The 19,136-nt window shown below is 39.9% G+C and overlaps 1 protein-coding gene across 1 annotated transcript in view; it reads left to right on the top strand.

Annotated features, from left to right (window-relative positions):
- LOC308317076 (tenascin-like) overlaps window positions 1-19,136 on the top strand; it is a gene marked incomplete at its 5' end in the record, with an annotated part of 105,910 nt that overhangs the window by 22,495 nt on the left and 64,279 nt on the right. Inside the window, 2 exons of the mRNA XM_080765868.1 lie at window positions 14,780-14,899; window positions 15,347-15,590. Of these exons, the coding sequence (XP_080621994.1) occupies window positions 14,780-14,899; window positions 15,347-15,590 (364 nt within the window). The remainder of the gene's footprint in view (window positions 1-14,779; window positions 14,900-15,346; window positions 15,591-19,136) is intronic.

Genomic DNA, 19,136 nt, shown 5'->3' with positions numbered 1-19,136 from the left:
CTGACAGACATCAGTGTTCACATTGAGACCCTGTCTGTCCCACATTGTGACTGACAGACATCAGTGTTCACATTGAGACCCTGTCTGTCCCACATTGTGACTGACAGGCATCAGTGTTCACATTGAGACCCTGTCTGTCCCACATTGTGACTGACAGGCATCAGTGTTCTCACATTGAGACCCTGTCTGTCCCACATTGTGACTGACAGGCAATCAGTGCGACGCGTTGTGAGCTTGTAGGTCTGCTATTTTTGAATGTGTGGTGCAAATCTTTGAATACATATTCTTTCAGAGCGAACTTTTTTAACTCTTGCGGCCCAAATACAGAAATGTTTTGGGGTTCTTCTTGACATGAAATATTGATCACCACTGATGTATGGAAAGATTGGTATTTCAGGAAACTGTCATAATTTAGAGGAACGTGTGCTGCAAAGTGTCTCTGGCATTGAACCCCTACCATGAAATGTTCTATGAGCAGGGCCTGACTGTTAACAAGTTATTGAGCTTAGTCCAGTTACCCTGCAGGGTAAACATATAGTACTACCTTTCCTTTCCTTTCCTTTCTGAGCACACATTGGCATGATGACACATTTGGTATGGTATGAAGGCCTGGTGGATGGTATGAAGGCATGGTGGATGGTATGAAGGCATGGTGGATGGTATGAAGGCATGGTGGATGGTATGAAGGCATGGTGGATGGTATGAAGGCATGGTGGATGGTATGAAGGCATGGTGGATGGTATGAAGGCATGGTGGATGGTATGAAGGCATGGTGGATGGTATGGAGGCATGGTGGATGGTATGGAGGCATGGTGGATGGTATGAAGGCATGGTGGATGGTATGAAGGCATGGTGGATGGTATGAAGGCATGGTGGATGGTATGAAGGCATGGTGGATGGTATGAAGGCATGGTGGATGGTATGAAGGCATGGTGGATGTATGAAGGCATGGTGGATGGTATGAAGGCATGGTGGATGGTATGAAGGCATGGTGGATGGTATGAAGGCATGGTGGATGGTATGAAGGCATGGTGGATGGTATGAAGGCATGGTGGATGGTATGAAGGCATGGTGGATGGTATGAAGGCATGGTGGATGTATGAAGGCATGGTGGATGGTATGAAGGCATAGTGGATGCCAAAAGCCTCCCAGCTTCTGTGTGTCAGCGCTCTCATTTCCTCTACTTAATGCAGCGGTGGCCGAACGGTTTGCGGAGCGGTCCTGATATCGGAAGGTCGCTATAGTTCGTATCCCCGGACCGGCACGTTAAAATGACCACCGCTGAAGTGCCCTTTGAGCAAGGCATTGAACCCCTACCATGAAATGTTCTATGAGCAGGGCCTGGCTGTAAACAAGTTCTTGAGCTTAGTCCAGTTACCCTGCAGGGTAAACATAGTACCTTTCCTTTCCTTAGTCCAGTTACCCTGCAGGTAAACATAATACCTTTCCTTTCCTTAGTCCAGTTACCCTGGGTAAACATAGTACCTTTCCTTAGTCCAGTTACCCTGGGTAAACATAGTACCTTTCCTTTCCTTAGTCCAGTTACCCTGGGTAAACATAGTACCTTTCCTTTCCTTTGTCCAGTTACCCTGGGTAAACATAGTACCTTTCCTTTCCTTAGTCCAGTTACCCTGGGTAAACATAGTACCTTTCCTTTCCTTAGTCCAGTTACCCTGGGTAAACATAGTACCTTTCCTTTCCTTAGTCCAGTTACCCTGCAGGTAAACATAGTACCTTTCCTTTCCTTAGTCCAGTTACCCTGGGTAAACATAGTAACTTTCCTTTCCTTAGTCCAGTTACCCTGCAGGTAAACATAGTACCTTTCCTTTCCTTAGTCCAGTTACCCTGGGTAAACATAGTACCTTTCCTTTCCTTAGTCCAGTTACCCTGGGTAAACATAGTACCTTTCCTTTCCTTAGTCCAGTTACCCTGAAGGTAAACATAGTACCTTTCCTTTCCTTAGTCCAGTTACCCTGGGTAAACATAGTACCTTTCCTTTCCTTAGTCCAGTTACCCTGGGTAAACATAGTACCTTTCCTTTCCTTAGTCCAGTTACCCTGCAGGTAAACATAGTACCTTTCCTTTCCTTAGTCCAGTTACCCTGGGTAAACATAGTACCTTTCCTTTCCTTAGTCCAGTTACCCTGGGTAAACATAGTACCTTTCCTTTCCTTAGTCCAGTTACCCTGGGTAAACATAGTACCTTTCCTTTCCTTAGTCCAGTTACCCTGGGTAAACATAGTACCTTTCCTTTCCTTAGTCCAGTTACCCTGGGTAAACATAGTACCTTTCCTTTCCTTAGTCCAGTTACCCTGGATAAACAAAATGAGCAGTTTGGATCTGGTCGAGATGGGTGGTGTTAAAGTAACTAAATAGTTTTACTTAAGTACTGTATACTTAAGTAGAATTTTGACGTATTTGTACTTTGCTTGAGTATTTCCAATACTCAAATCAGGCCCTTTATTGCACGCAACACCATACTAGTACTACAAGTCCCACAATGCACTGCGAGTGCATTGGCGAGTGCCGTGGGCCTGCCAGTGCAAGCCTGCGTCTTCGCCATTCATCAGCGGCGGCAGCCTATCGCCTGTGGTCAACTTTCTGCTCCACACCGACCGCTCCCCGAAGATGAACATGGGGGCTTTTCAAGCCAGGTGGGAGACAGATGTTCACCGATGTGTAAAAAGGGCAAACCTGTCTTCATGTGTGGAGACAGTATAAGATGAAAGAAATGACAGATAATATGTGACCAGATTTGACTGAGAGCCTGCCATCGCACAAATTCCAGCTTTTCACCGGAGCAGAAAACCTTTTTTTCTTCAAAATGAGTTAATAGCACAAGCAGACTCTTCACATAATACTAGAGAGCATGACTGAAATAAGTGTCTTAAATCAACTGTAAATATGAAATAAATGCTTAAACATGTAGCTATAGGTGTAATGTTAGAGACCACAGAAGACATGTAAATATGAAATAAATGCTTAAACATGTAGCTATAGGTGTAATGTTAGAGACCACAGAAGACATGTAAATTTAACCCATTCTGACCTGAGATCAGATTCATACGAGGTTTCCACTGGACACACACTGGGTCTGATTAACCCATTCTGACCTGATTCTAAAAATGTCTGTCGTTCTTCGATTTTTCAAAAATAGCAGACCTACAAGCTCGTAGCGCGCCACTCGGTGGCGCGCTATGAGCTTGTAGATCTGCTATTTTTCAATAGCTAAAGCATGACATGGTGCTATAACACCAAAATGGGTTCCCGTTCAGAATGGGTTAGGCATATTTTGTAGGAAAAAATACTTTTTTTGCTGCATGTTTGCCTGTGGAAAAAAAAAAACGTTTTTCGTTTGCCATAAGAAAATTATTGCAACTGATTTTATTTTTGTCTTACTTAATTAATTTAATGATACATTTCAGTGCGATAATATAGCTGTGTTACTGACAGGTCCAGGTTTCAATATGTTCAATCATTTCAATACGTTTTCAAATAGACGTCGAACACATCCGGCCCTCGAACAATTATTTTATTTTGGCCCTTAAGAGTAAAACTTATTTTTGTTTGGCCTCCTATTATGTACAGTACCTGTACAAACAATACAGTTAAACCTCGAACCCTTGAACCTTCTAACTTGAGAAAACTTGAGAAAAGTACAAAATGTAAAAGGTGTCAAAATTTACATGAATTTAGTTTGATTCTACAAATCATGCCAGTTTGACATGTGTCTATGTCAGTGGTCCTCAAACTATTTCATGTCAAGGACACCTATAATTATCTGTATTTGGCCGCCGACCCCCATCTGGAAATATGTTGTTCCCGGCCCGGGACCCTCCCAGAAGCAAAGATTTGAGTTAAAAACATTCGCTTGTGAAAGAATATATAGATTCAAAGATTTGCACTACATTTTCACAAATGTTTCAAAAATAGCAGACCTATACAAGCTCGTAGCGCGCTATGAGCTTGTAGGAGCTTGTATATCATGCTTTTTTTCAACATAACATAATGCTTAAAACACCAAAAAATGAGTTCCCGCCCAGTATGGGATAACGACAACGTACCAACATACTCATTATGCAGCAGAATGTTCCATTTAAAAATGTATACAAATCTTTTGAAAATAGCCGATCTACAAGCTCAATACCAAGCCGCATATGTGTGTTTCGTCAAATGGCCGAAATGTGGCTGAAGTGGTTGATGTACGTTTTGTAATAATAATAATAATAATAATAATAATCTAAATCTACAAAGTAGCTAGTAACTAAAGTTTTCAAATAATTGTATAGTTGCGTAAAAGTAAGAGTTGTCGTATACTGTAGGTCAAAGTGAGTATACTGAAAATAGGAAGCATAAATTATACTGTATAGCCTACTTCAGCAATGTACAAATATACCTCACTGTTGTACAGTAGGCCTACTTAACGCATTCTAGACGGGAAACCCTTTAGGTGTTTTAAGCATCATGTTATGCTTTAGCTGTTGAAAAATAGCAGATCTACAAGCTCGTACAGCGCGCCACTTGGTCTGCTATTTTTGAAAAATCGTGAAAATGTGTCCGGAAAACTTTGAATATATATTATTTCCGAGCGAACATTTTTAACTCAATTCTTTGCTTCTGGGGGAGGGGAGGGGGGGGGGGGGTCCCTGGAACTACATATTTTCAGATGGGGGTCGGCGGCCAAATACAAATAATTTTGGGGGTCCTTGACCTGAAAAAGGTTGAGCACCGCTGACATAGAAACATGAGGTTTTTTAGAATACATTAGAAGACAGTTTGTAGCATTGTTCCCAGGTCTAAATGGGTTACTGTAAGTACAGTACAGTACAGTACAGTACAGTACAGTACAGTACAGTACAGTACAGTACAGTACAGTACAGTACAGTACGTCTGACAACAGAGGAACAACACAACAGTATCCCCCGTTCAACTGGCATTCATTACAGTTATAAATATAGTTTCCAGTTTCCTGTTTCTCTGTCTGTCAGATGTATGGACAGTGGGTAGAAAAAAACTGAATCATCGTTTTTACTTAAGTAAAAGTATACCAATACTGCAATTTAGAACTATACTCTGTTACAAGTAAATGTTCCGGAATTCAAAATGTATACTTGAGTAAAAGTGTTGACATAAGAATTTACAAAAAAAGTACAAAATAGTACAAATTATGCAGAATGTCTCATTTCAAGTTTTCAAATGTATATACAATCTTTTGAAAATAGCCGATCTACAAGCTCACAATGCATCACACCGCGATGCACTGTGAGGTTGTAGATCGGCTATTTTCAAATGGCCTGGAATGTAGATAGGGGCCGGGTGACTGTGTTTGTTTTTCTATATGATAATAGTAATCTATACAAAGTAACTAAAGTCTTCAAATAAATGTAATGGAGTAAAAAGTACAAATGTTGGTCCACAAATGTAGTGGAGTAGAAGTTAAGGTATTGGAAATTGAAAATAGTCAAGTACAAATACCTCAAAATTGTACTTAAATACAGTACTTAATAAGTAAATCTACTTTCCACCGTGTATCTGTGTCAGAGAGAGAACTATTCCTTCACAGCCGAAAGTGGTTGAAAATTGGGGTGGCATATAATTACAGATAACCATTTACATAATATATTTACATAATTACAGATAACCGTGCAATGTCATTAAAAAGAAGAAGTCAAATCATTATATGGCTATTATTGTGGCACACAGCTGTGGAATGATTTCCCCTCGTTTTTAACCCATTCAGTACGGGAACCCCTTTTGGTGATTTTAAACATTATGTTATAGTACTTTATAGCTATTGGAAAATAGCAGATCTACAAGCTACTGTAGCGCGCCACTCTCTTATACGAGCTCGTATAGGTCTGGCTATCTTTGAAATATCGTGAAAATGTGCCGCAAATCTTTGAATATATATATATATATTCTTTCAGAATGTTTTTAGCTCATGGACTGCAGAGAGTGCGATTGTGTGTGAGCGTGCGTGTGCAGAGGGTGAGGCGGTCACAGCTGGTGAGAGGGGAGGTTTGGAGAATGTGGTGCCTTACATTATGATCATGATTTATTATTTTCCATTTTTTCCAGGGGGGGGGGGGGGGGGGGGGTGTGTCCCTGGAACAACATATTTTCAGATGAGGCCAATTACATTATGTCTGGGGGTCCTTGACATGAAATGTTTGAGAACCACGGATATATAGAAACATGGGGTTTTAACCCTGTGAGAACCACGGATATAGAAACATGAGGTTTTAACCCTGTGAGAACCACTGACATAGAAACATGGGGTTTTAACCCTGTGAGAACCACTGATATAGAAACATGGGGTTTTAACCCAGTGAGAACCACGGATATAGAAACATAGGGTTTTAACCCTGTGAGAACCACTGATATAGAAACATGGGGTTTTAACCCAGTGAGAACCACTGATATAGAAACATAGGGTTTTAACCCTGTGAGAACCACTGATATAGAAACATAGGGTTTTAACCCTGTGAGAACCACTGATATAGAAACATGGGGTTTTAACCCAGTGAGAACCACGGATATAGAAACATAGGGTTTTAACCCTGTGAGAACCACGGATATAGAAACATGGGGTTTTAACCCAGTGAGAACCACGGATATAGAAACATAGGGTTTTAACCCTGTGAGAACCACTGATATAGAAACATAGGGTTTTAACCCTGTGAGAACCACTGATATAGAAACATGAGGGTTTTAACCCTGTGAGAACCACTGATATAGAAACATAGGGTTTTAACCCTGTGAGAACCACTGATATAGAAACATAGGGTTTTAACCCTGTGAGAACCACGGATATAGAAACATAGGGTTTTAACCCTGTGAGAACCACTGACATAGAAACATAGGGTTTTAACCCTGTGAGAACCACTGATATAGAAACATAGGGTTTTAACCCTGTGAGAACCACTGATATAGAAACATGGGGGTTTAACCCTGTGAGAACCACGGATATATAGAAACATGGGGTTTTAACCCTGTGAGAACCACTGATATAGAAACATGGGGTTTTAACCCTGTGAGAACCACTGATATAGAAACATGAGGTTTTAACCCTGTGAGAACCACTGACATAGAAACATGGGGTTTTAACCCTGTGAGAACCACGGATATAGAAACATGGGGTTTTAACCCTGTGAGAACCACTGATATAGAAACATGAGGTTTTAACCCTGTGAGAACCACTGACATAGAAACATGGGGTTTTAACCCTGTGAGAACCACTGACATAGAAACATGGGGTTTTAACCCTGTGAGAACCACTGACATAGAAACATGGGGTTTTAACCCTGTGAGAACCACGGATATAGAAACATGGGGTTTTAACCCTGTGAGAACCACTGACATAGAAACATGGGGTTTTAACCCTGTGAGAACCACTGACATAGAAACATGGGGTTTTAACCCTGTGAGAACCACTGACATAGAAACATGGGGTTTTAACCCTGTGAGAACCACGGATATAGAAACATGGGGTTTTAACCCTGTGAGAACCACGGATATAGAAACATGAGGTTTTAACCCTGTGAGAACCACTGACATAGAAACATGGGGTTTTAACCCTGTGAGAACCACTGACATAGAAACATGGGGTTTTAACCCTGTGAGAACCACTGATATAGAAACATAGGGTTTTAACCCTGTGAGAACCACTGACATAGAAACATGGGGTTTTAACCCTGTGAGAACCACTGATATAGAAACATAGGGTTTTAACCCTGTGAGAACCACTGACATAGAAACATGGGGTTTTAACCCTGTGAGAACCACTGACATAGAAACATAGGGTTTTAACCCTGTGAGAACCACGGATATAGAAACATGGGGTTTTAACCCTGTGAGAACCACTGATATAGAAACATGAGGGTTTAACCCTGTGAGAACCACTGACATAGAAACATAGGGTTTTAACCCTATGAGAACCACTGATATAGAAACATGAGGGTTTTAACCCTGTGAGAACCACTGATATAGAAACATGAGGGTTTTAACCCTGTGAGAACCACTGATATAGAAACATGAGGGTTTTAACCCTGTGAGAACCACGGATATAGAAACATGAGGGTTTTAACCCTGTGAGAACCACGGATATAGAAACATGGGGTTTTCAGAAGACGTCAGGCCTAAATGGGTTAATACGTTATTAGCCGAATAATAAGAGGCCTTATTGGAGTCTATTGTGTATCTGCGGGAAAGGGGACTATAGAAGGAACATAATGGACTTCAAAGAGGCTGGAATTAAAGCAGCATTAAACGGTCTGGCTTTGGTTGCGAAAGCAGTGAGCACTTACTATGAGACCTAGCAGATCATGTCTGTCTGTCTGTCTGTGTGTCTGTCTGTCCCGCTTTTGTGCCCATATATGGAGCTGAGTGATTTGTTTGTGATTGATGCAAGTGTCTGTCCCGCTGTTACGTCACCATGACTCAGCCATAACCATATAAGGAGTCCCCAAAGCAGCTATACGTCCAAAACCCAAATATGTATATTGTATACTTCTACTCCGCTACAATTCAGAGGCAAATATTGTACTTCTAATCCACTATACAATTGTTTGAAAACTTTACTTACTATAGTGACTTTGTAGATTTTAATTTTGATTATTAGAAAACATATAATATGCATGAACCACTTCAACCCTATTTGAAAATCGCCGATCTACAAGCTGCGATGCGACGTAGTGTGAGCTTGTAGATCACACACGATGTCAGAGTGAAATATGGACATGAGCGTATTGATTTGAGCTCACTCTTTAAGATATCAGAGTGAAATATGGACATGAGCGTATTGATTTGAGCTCACTCTTTAAGATATCAGAGTGAAATATGGACATGAGGGTGTTGATTTGAGCTCACTCTTTAAGATATCAGAGTGAAATATGGACATGATGGTATTGATTTGAGCTCACTCTTTAAGATATCAGAGTGAAATATGGACATGAGGGTATTGATTTGAGCTCACTCTTTAAGATATCAGAGTGAAATATGGACATGAGCGTATTGATTTGAGCTCACTCTTTAAGATATCAGAGTGAAATATGGACATGAGCGTATTGATTTGAGCTCACTCTTTAAGATATCAGAGTGAAATATGGACATGAGGGTGTTGATTTGAACTCACTCTTTAAGATATCAGAGTGAAATATGGACATGAGGGTGTTGATTTGAGCTCACTCTTTAAGATATCAGAGTGAAATATGGACATGAGGGTATTGATTTGAGCTCACTCTTTAAGATATCAGAGTGAAATATGGACATGATGGTATTGATTTGAGCTCACTCTTTAAGATATCAGAGTGAAATATGGACATGAGGGTATTGATTTGAGCTCACTCTTTAAGATATCAGAGTGAAATATGGACATGAGGGTGTTGATTTGAGCTCACTCTTTAAGATATCAGAGTGAAATATGGACATGAGGGTATTGATTTGAGCTCACTCTTTAAGATATCAGAGTGAAATATGGACATGAGCGTATTGATTTGAGCTCACTCTTTAAGATATCAGAGTGAAATATGGACATGAGGGTGTTGATTTGAGCTCACTCTTTAAGATATCAGAGTGAAATATGGACATGAGGGTGTTGATTTGAGCTCACTCTTTAAGATATCAGAGTGAAATATGGACATGAGGGTGTTGATTTGAGCTCACTCTTTAAGATATCAGAGTGAAATATGGACATGAGGGTATTGATTTGAGCTCACTCTTTAAGATATCAGAGTGAAATATGGACATGAGCGTATTGATTTGAGCTCACTCTTTAAGATATCAGAGTGAAATATGGACATGAGCGTATTGATTTGAGCTCACTCTTTAAGATATCAGAGTGAAATATGGACATGAGCGTATTGATTTGAGCTCACTCTTTAAGATATCAGAGTGAAATATGGACATGAGGGTGTTGATTTGAACTCACTCTTTAAGATATCAGAGTGAAATATGGACATGAGGGTGTTGATTTGAGCTCACTCTTTAAGATATCAGAGTGAAATATGGACATGAGGGTATTGATTTGAGCTCACTCTTTAAGATATCAGAGTGAAATATGGACATGATGGTATTGATTTGAGCTCACTCTTTAAGATATCAGAGTGAAATATGGACATGAGGGTATTGATTTGAGCTCACTCTTTAAGATATCAGAGTGAAATATGGACATGAGGGTGTTGATTTGAGCTCACTCTTTAAGATATCAGAGTGAAATATGGACATGAGGGTATTGATTTGAGCTCACTCTTTAAGATATCAGAGTGAAATATGGACATGAGCGTATTGATTTGAGCTCACTCTTTAAGATATCAGAGTGAAATATGGACATGAGGGTATTGATTTGAGCTCACTCTTTAAGATATCAGAGTGAAATATGGACATGAGGGTGTTGATTTGAGCTCACTCTTTAAGATATCAGAGTGAAATATGGACATGAGGGTGTTGATTTGAGCTCACTCTTTAAGATATCAGAGTGAAATATGGACATGAGGGTATTGATTTGAGCTCACTCTTTAAGATATCAGAGTGAAATATGGACATGAGCGTATTGATTTGAGCTCACTCTTTAAGATATCAGAGTGAAATATGGACATGAGGGTATTGATTTGAGCTCACTCTTTAAGATATCAGAGTGAAATATGGACATGAGGGTATTGATTTGAGCTCACTCTTTAAGATATCAGAGTGAAATATGGACATGAGCGTATTGATTTGAGCTCACTCTTTAAGATATCAGAGTGAAATATGGACATGAGCGTATTGATTTGAGCTCACTCTTTAAGATATCAGAGTGAAATATGGACATGAGCGCGTTGATTTGAGCTCACTCTTTAAGATATCAGAGTGAAATATGGACATGAGGGTGTTGATTTGAGCTCACTCTTTAAGATATCAGAGTGAAATATGGACATGAGGGTATTGATTTGAGCTCACTCTTTAAGATATCAGAGTGAAATATGGACATGAGCGTATTGATTTGAGCTCACTCTTTAAGATATCAGAGTGAAATATGGACATGAGCGTATTGATTTGAGCTCACTCTTTAAGATATCAGAGTGAAATATGGACATGAGGGTATTGATTTGAGCTCACTCTTTAAGATGTCAGAGTGAAATATGGACATGAGCGTATTGATTTGAGCTCACTCTTTAAGATATCAGAGTGAAATATGGACATGATGGTATTGATTTGAGCTCACTCTTTAAGATATCAGAGTGAAATATGGACATGAGGGTATTGATTTGAGCTCACTCTTTAAGATATCAGAGTGAAATATGGACATGAGGGTGTTGATTTGAGCTCACTCTTTAAGATATCAGAGTGAAATATGGACATGAGGGTGTTGATTTGAGCTCACTCTTTAAGATATCAGAGTGAAATATGGACATGAGCGTATTGATTTGAGCTCACTCTTTAAGATATCAGAGTGAAATATGGACATGAGGGTATTGATTTGAGCTCACTCTTTAAGATATCAGAGTGAAATATGGACATGAGGGTATTGATTTGAGCTCACTCTTTAAGATATCAGAGTGAAATATGGACATGAGGGTATTGATTTGAGCTCACTCTTTAAGATATCAGAGTGAAATATGGACATGAGGGTGTTGATTTGAGCTCACTCTTTAAGATATCAGAGTGAAATATGGACATGAGCGTATTGATTTGAGCTCACTCTTTAAGATATCAGAGTGAAATATGGACATGAGGGTATTGATTTGAGCTCACTCTTTAAGATATCAGAGTGAAATATGGACATGAGCGTATTGATTTGAGCTCACTCTTTAAGATATCAGAGTGAAATATGGACATGATGGTATTGATTTGAGCTCACTCTTTAAGATATCAGAGTGAAATATGGACATGAGGGTGTTGATTTGAGCTCACTCTTTAAGATATCAGAGTGAAATATGGACATGAGCGTGTTGATTTGAGCTCACTCTTTAAGATATCAGAGTGAAATATGGACATGAGCGTATTGATTTGAGCTCACTCTTTAAGATATCAGAGTGAAATATGGACATGAGCGTATTGATTTGAGCTCACTCTTTAAGATATCAGAGTGAAATATGGACATGAGCGTGTTGATTTGAGCTCACTCTTTAAGATATCAGAGTGAAATATGGACATGAGCGTATTGATTTGAGCTCACTCTTTAAGATATCAGAGTGAAATATGGACATGAGCGTATTGATTTGAGCTCACTCTTTAAGATATCAGAGTGAAATATGGACATGAGGGTATTGATTTGAGCTCACTCTTTAAGATATCAGAGTGAAATATGGACATGAGCGTATTGATTTGAGCTCACTCTTTAAGATATCAGAGTGAAATATGGACATGAGGGTATTGATTTGAGCTCACTCTTTAAGATATCAGAGTGAAATATGGACATGAGCGTATTGATTTGAGCTCACTCTTTAAGATATCAGAGTGAAATATGGACATGAGCGTATTGATTTGAGCTCACTCTTTAAGATATCAGAGTGAAATATGGACATGAGGGTATTGATTTGAGCTCACTCTTTAAGATATCAGAGTGAAATATGGACATGAGGGTGTTGATTTGAGCTCACTCTTTAAGATATCAGAGTGAAATATGGACATGAGGGTATTGATTTGAGCTCACTCTTTAAGATATCAGAGTGAAATATGGACATGAGGGTGTTGATTTGAGCTCACTCTTTAAGATATCAGAGTGAAATATGGACATGAGGGTGTTGATTTGAGCTCACTCTTTAAGATATCAGAGTGAAATATGGACATGAGGGTGTTGATTTGAGCTCACTCTTTAAGATATCAGAGTGAAATATGGACATGAGGGTATTGATTTGAGCTCACTCTTTAAGATATCAGAGTGAAATATGGACATGAGGGTATTGATTTGAGCTCACTCTTTAAGATATCAGAGTGAAATATGGACATGAGCGTATTGATTTGAGCTCACTCTTTAAGATATCAGAGTGAAATATGGACATGAGCGTATTGATTTGAGCTCACTCTTTAAGATATCAGAGTGAAATATGGACATGAGGGTGTTGATTTGAACTCACTCTTTAAGATGTCAGAGTGAAATATGGACATGAGGGTGTTGATTTGAGCTCACTCTTTAAGATGTCAGAGTGAAATATGGACATGATGGTATTGATTTGAGCTCACTCTTTAAGATATCAGAGTGAAATATGGACATGATGGTATTGATTTGAGCTCACTCTTTAAGATATCAGAGTGAAATATGGACATGAGGGTATTGATTTGAGCTCACTCTTTAAGATATCAGAGTGAAATATGGACATGAGCGTGTTGATTTGAGCTCACTCTTTAAGATATCAGAGTGAAATATGGACATGAGGGTGTTGATTTGAGCTCACTCTTTAAGATATCAGAGTGAAATATGGACATGAGGGTGTTGATTTGAGCTCACTCTTTAAGATATCAGAGTGAAATATGGACATGAGGGTGTTGATTTGAGCTCACTCTTTAAGATATCAGAGTGAAATATGGACATGAGCGTATTGATTTGAGCTCACTCTTTAAGATATCAGAGTGAAATATGGACATGAGCGTATTGATTTGAGCTCACTCTTTAAGATATCAGAGTGAAATATGGACATGAGCGTATTGATTTGAGCTCACTCTTTAAGATATCAGAGTGAAATATGGACATGAGCGTATTGATTTGAGCTCACTCTTTAAGATATCAGAGTGAAATATGGACATGAGGGTGTTGATTTGAACTCACTCTTTAAGATATCAGAGTGAAATATGGACATGAGGGTGTTGATTTGAGCTCACTCTTTAAGATGTCAGAGTGAAATATGGACATGATGGTATTGATTTGAGCTCACTCTTTAAGATATCAGAGTGAAATATGGACATGATGGTATTGATTTGAGCTCACTCTTTAAGATATCAGAGTGAAATATGGACATGAGGGTATTGATTTGAGCTCACTCTTTAAGATATCAGAGTGAAATATGGACATGAGCGTGTTGATTTGAGCTCACTCTTTAAGATATCAGAGTGAAATATGGACATGAGGGTATTGATTTGAGCTCACTCTTTAAGATATCAGAGTGAAATATGGACATGAGGGTGTTGATTTGAGCTCACTCTTTAAGATATCAGAGTGAAATATGGACATGAGGGTATTGATTTGAACTCACTCTTTAAGATATCAGAGTGAAATATGGACATGATGGTATTGATTTGAGCTCACTCTTTAAGATATCAGAGTGAAATATGGACATGAGGGTATTGATTTGAGCTCACTCTTTAAGATATCAGAGTGAAATATGGACATGAGCGTATTGATTTGAGCTCACTCTTTAAGATATCAGAGTGAAATATGGACATGAGGGTATTGATTTGAACTCACTCTTTAAGATATCAGAGTGAAATATGGACATGAGCGCGCCACCGAGTGCTGCGCTACGAGCTTGTAGATCTGCTATATTATTAGAAAAATCGTGAATATGCGGCGCAAATCTTTGAATATATTCTTTCAGAGCGAACGTTTTTAACTCAAATCTTTGCTTCTGGGGGGGGGGGGAGGGGGAGGGGTTCCTGGAACAGCACATTTTCAGAGGGGGGTCCGCGGCCAATTACAGATAATTCTGGGGGTCCTTGGCATGGAAAGGTTGAGAACCACTGATAGAGAAACATAATTTTTTTCCAGAAAACTTTTTAGGATTTTACAGAAGACTTTTCTTTCTCGGTGTCAGGTCTAAAATGGGTTAAAGATCTGTAAGGGTCCATTTTTGGTTACCATCATTCAGCTGCATGCGGGGACCACCTGGAACCCCTCTCGCGGACCACTGGCGGTCCTTAAGTTCAGAACCACTGTCGCCATCGGCATACACGACCGCTCACACTGGAGCCACGCTGGGTCTCCTGTGGTAAAAACCCACATCCTCAGCGTCACCATGCAAGGCTTTTCTCCCATTCAGTCATTGATTCCAAAAAAAGTGTGTCATTCTGTCGCGAAGCCAGGGGAAGGGGGGTGGGGGGTGGGAGAGAGGGGGGGGGGGGGGTGGGAGAGAGAGGGGGGGGGGGGCTATTTAAGGGTTTGGTGATTTTAAGGCAGAGGCTGCAACTCAAAGGCTCCTTACAGTTCAAAGCCATTTTCTCCTCCTCTCACACTCACTCTCCCATTTTCTCTCTCTCCCATTATCTCTCTCTCTCTCTCTCCCTCTCCCCACCTCTCTCTCTCTTTCTCTCTCCCCACCTCTCTCTCTCTCTCTCTCTCTCTCTCTCTCTCTCTCTCTCTCTCTCTCTCGTCCTCTCTCGGCCCCAGTCAGTCAGTAGGGCAGCAGACAGCAGCCGGTGTGGACTGTGCAGTATAGCCAGGGAGGAGAACCAGGACCGGAGCAGAGCGGCGCGGAGCGGAGAGGATCTGTGTCACCAGGACCGGAGCGGAGAGGATCTGTGTCACCAGGACCGGAGCCGAGCAGAGCGGAGAGGATCTGTGTCACCTTGTCGGATCTCATCTCAGTCTGCACGTCAAGGTTCCCTTGAGCAAGGCACCGGAGGGAGAGGATCTATACACAGCTGGTCCTAACGGAGTGACTCCCTCTTCCATGAGACAAGGTAGGAAGAATGTGTGTCTCTGGGGCCATCCTATATAGTGCAGGGGTGAGAGCTATGTATGGTAAAATGTACATTTACAGTAAATTACATTACTTTCACAGTAATGGTAATAATATATACAGTAAATAACCGTACTATATACTGGTAAATCACAGTAAATGACATTACTTTCACAGTAATGGTAATAATATATACAGTAAATAACTGTACCTACTGGTAAATCACAGTAAATGACATTACTTTCACAGTAATGGTAATAATATATCCAGTAAATAACTGTACCACATACTGGTAAATCACAGTAAATTACAGTAATTTCACAGCTGTCAAATTACAGTAATTTACAAGCTCCCATTGCTGAAAACGGCAGCACTGGCGTTACATATACGATAAGACAAACACACTTGGGAATGGGAAATAGAGAGAGGAAAATGGAATTTGTAGTTATTTGTATATGACTTTGTATTTCTATTGCATTCGTATTGTGTGTTTGTGCTGAAAGGCTCTTTTAATCAATCAGTCACCTTAATTCAAGTAGTTTTTTTTAATGATATATATTTTGGGGCATGTCATGTGGTCTATACCATGCAAATGAAGCCTTTGTGATTGTCACAATCTGTACTGAGTGCGGGTAGGTACTGGAATTAGTCCTCGAAAAGTCACAGAAAAATCCCCAGGTACTCAAAAATACTCCCAAGAAATACTCCAAAATACTCAAAAATATACTCAAAATACTCCAAAGTTACTGAAACGTTTTCCACTTAGTTGGAATATATTCAAAAGTATTGACAAAGTCAGTGGTGCAGTGGTGCAACCACCAAACTAATGCACAGGGCCCTGGCTATTGTGTCATGGTGTATTGTAGTGGAGTGTTATAAGTGTGATCATTGTGATGTGCTGTTAGTGGCAGGGTGAACTGCCACAGTGATCTACTGGTCGATCGCGATCCATACCTTCTGGGCACCGCTGGTGTATAGTGGATAGTGTATAGTGTATGGTGTATAGTGGTCAGAGCATAATGCCTTTCGTGCGGAAGGTTGTGGGTTCGAACCCTGCATGCCTGCAGGGGTCGACGTCCGCAATGGCATTCGGTCGCAACGGGTTCCTATGACACTAATTCATGTTGGTGATTATATAAAAGGTATTATCATATTAAGTTATATGGTATTATATGGTATATATGTTATATTATATGGTATATATTTATGGTATTATCATATTAAGTTATATGGTATTATATGGTATATATATGTTATATTATATGGTATATATTTATGGTATTATCATATTAATTTATATGGTATTATATGGTATATATATATGTTATATTATATCGTATATATTTATGGTATTATCATATTAATTTATATGGTATTATATGGTATATATGTTATATTATATGGTATATATTTATGGTATTATCATATTAATTTATCACTGTTAAGGTCACTCTGTATATCCACGGGCATAATATAGCAAGATGATGCCGTTACTGAACATGGGCTACACACATCATGGAAGAAAATGTGTTTAATATAAAACTAAATTAAATGCGAGACGGTCCTAAATTAACTTGATTAAGCCGTCACTGTCTCTGTGACATGTTGTTCTTACAGAGTATATAGAGATCGACTATACTATACAATCAAATAAATCTGTATACAAGATAATTTCAGATGTCAGAGAGGGAGGGAAATACTACATGCATCCATTTTGTGGGCGGGAACCCGTTTTGGTGTTAGCATAATGTTATGCGTTAGCTATTGAAAAATAGCAGATCTACAAGCTCGTAGCGCGCCACCGAGTGGCGCGCTATGAGCTTGTAGATCTGCTATTTTTTGAAAAATCGAAGAGCGACTGACATAGAAGACATTTTTAGAACCTGATCTCATAGGTATAAGAATGAAAGCTGTCAGGATGTAGAAAACATTTTTAGAATCTGATCTCAGGTCAGAATGGGTTTACTGTTGACTACATTAACACATTTGGCCGGGGCGAGTGTTTTAAGGGGCGAGTCGTTAAAGGGGCGAGTCGTTAAAGGGGCGAGTCGTTAAAGGGCCGAGTCGTTCGGTGTTCAATCAAAATGGTTTTCAGATCTGAGCCAAGTCTGACCCGAGGAGACGCGTCCGAAGCCTGGCCGGCATGTCAGACGGGGTTACACGGACCTACAAAACAAATCCATTCATGTTTTTCCTGACTCCGTGAGACTTGTGTAGTGGAGCGTGATTTGACTTGTCTTGCCTGTAGAAACGGAGGAGCTCATATTATCGTAGATTGAAAAGCTGCTTGATGTGTCAGAGAGAGGGTCTTTTGTTGGTTCCTTTTTTCTCAGTGGCTTTTGGGTTTTTTTTTATTTTTATTGTTGGGCTTTGGTTTTTAAGCCCTGTTTACAATACCCAGGGCCGGATCTACCATATGGGCACTTTGGTCACGTGCCCAGGGGCCCTTGGGCACCAGGGGCCCTCAGAGGTGTTAATCCGGCCCTGACAATACCATATATTGAAAACAACATGATCTTCAAGAGCAACACACAGCATCACAACGCGAGACGCTGTGAGCTTAATGCATCCATATTAAAATGTACTTAGCACTGTTGTGCTTTTGAATTAACGTAGACAAAGTAGATTTTAAAAGCATGCGTGTACTTTTGAATAATTGAGTACTTATAAATAACCCATTCTGAACGGGAACCCCTTTTGGTGTTAGCACTATGTTATGCTTTAGCTATTGAAAAAATAGCAGATCTACAAGCTCGTAGCGCGCCACCGAGTGGCGCGCTACGAGCTTGTAGGTCTGCTATTTTTGAAAAATCGAAGAACGACTGACATTTTTTTTTTTAGAATCTGATCTCAGGTCAGAATGGGTTAATCAGACCAGTGTGTGTCCAGTGGAAACCTCATATGAATCTGATCTCAGGTCAGAATGGGTTAAGTCTCTTTGCTCACCAATGATGTGCTCAGTCCAATCCATGCAGCTGTCAATCTATAACAGCTGACGTGACTCTTCCCCACGCTGTCAGCCAAAGGTATACTTATCTGTGTGTCGCCCCTTGTCTTTATAGCAGATCCTTATATGACCTGCAGTTAGTCTTTGCATCTCTGTTAGGACAAGACTATAAGGACCGTCTGAGGATGGGGTTTGGGGTGGCCTGGCGCCCAGAGGGGCTGCTGGGACGGGCCTGTTCCTCACTCTCTGCTGAATCTTCTTAAAGGACCACTTCACCACTTTTTCAACCTATCTTCATATAATAGGTCCTCACTAGTAATCATGATAAAATGGCACAAATGTTTTCTACTCAGTCTGTGTCTCATATAGGAGGGCTACAATTTACAATTTACAATTTACAATTTAGGCATTTAGCAGACGCTCTTAATCCAGAGCGACTTACATTAAGCAAGAACAAAAGCATGGGAATACATCACATAAAAACATTCATCATGAAACATGCGTAAGCTAAGAAAGTAACAGTGGAATATCTATATAATGAAACTTATACGTATAAACTATACATATATACTACTATGCTATACATATGTACTATGGCGT

Source organism: Protomyctophum bolini (genome assembly GCF_963924005.1).
Source record: "Protomyctophum bolini genome assembly, chromosome: 6".
NCBI lineage: Eukaryota > Metazoa > Chordata > Actinopteri > Myctophiformes > Myctophidae > Protomyctophum > Protomyctophum bolini.
Note: the sequence above shows the minus strand (reverse complement) of the source record. Positions and strands in the feature narration are given on the sequence as shown.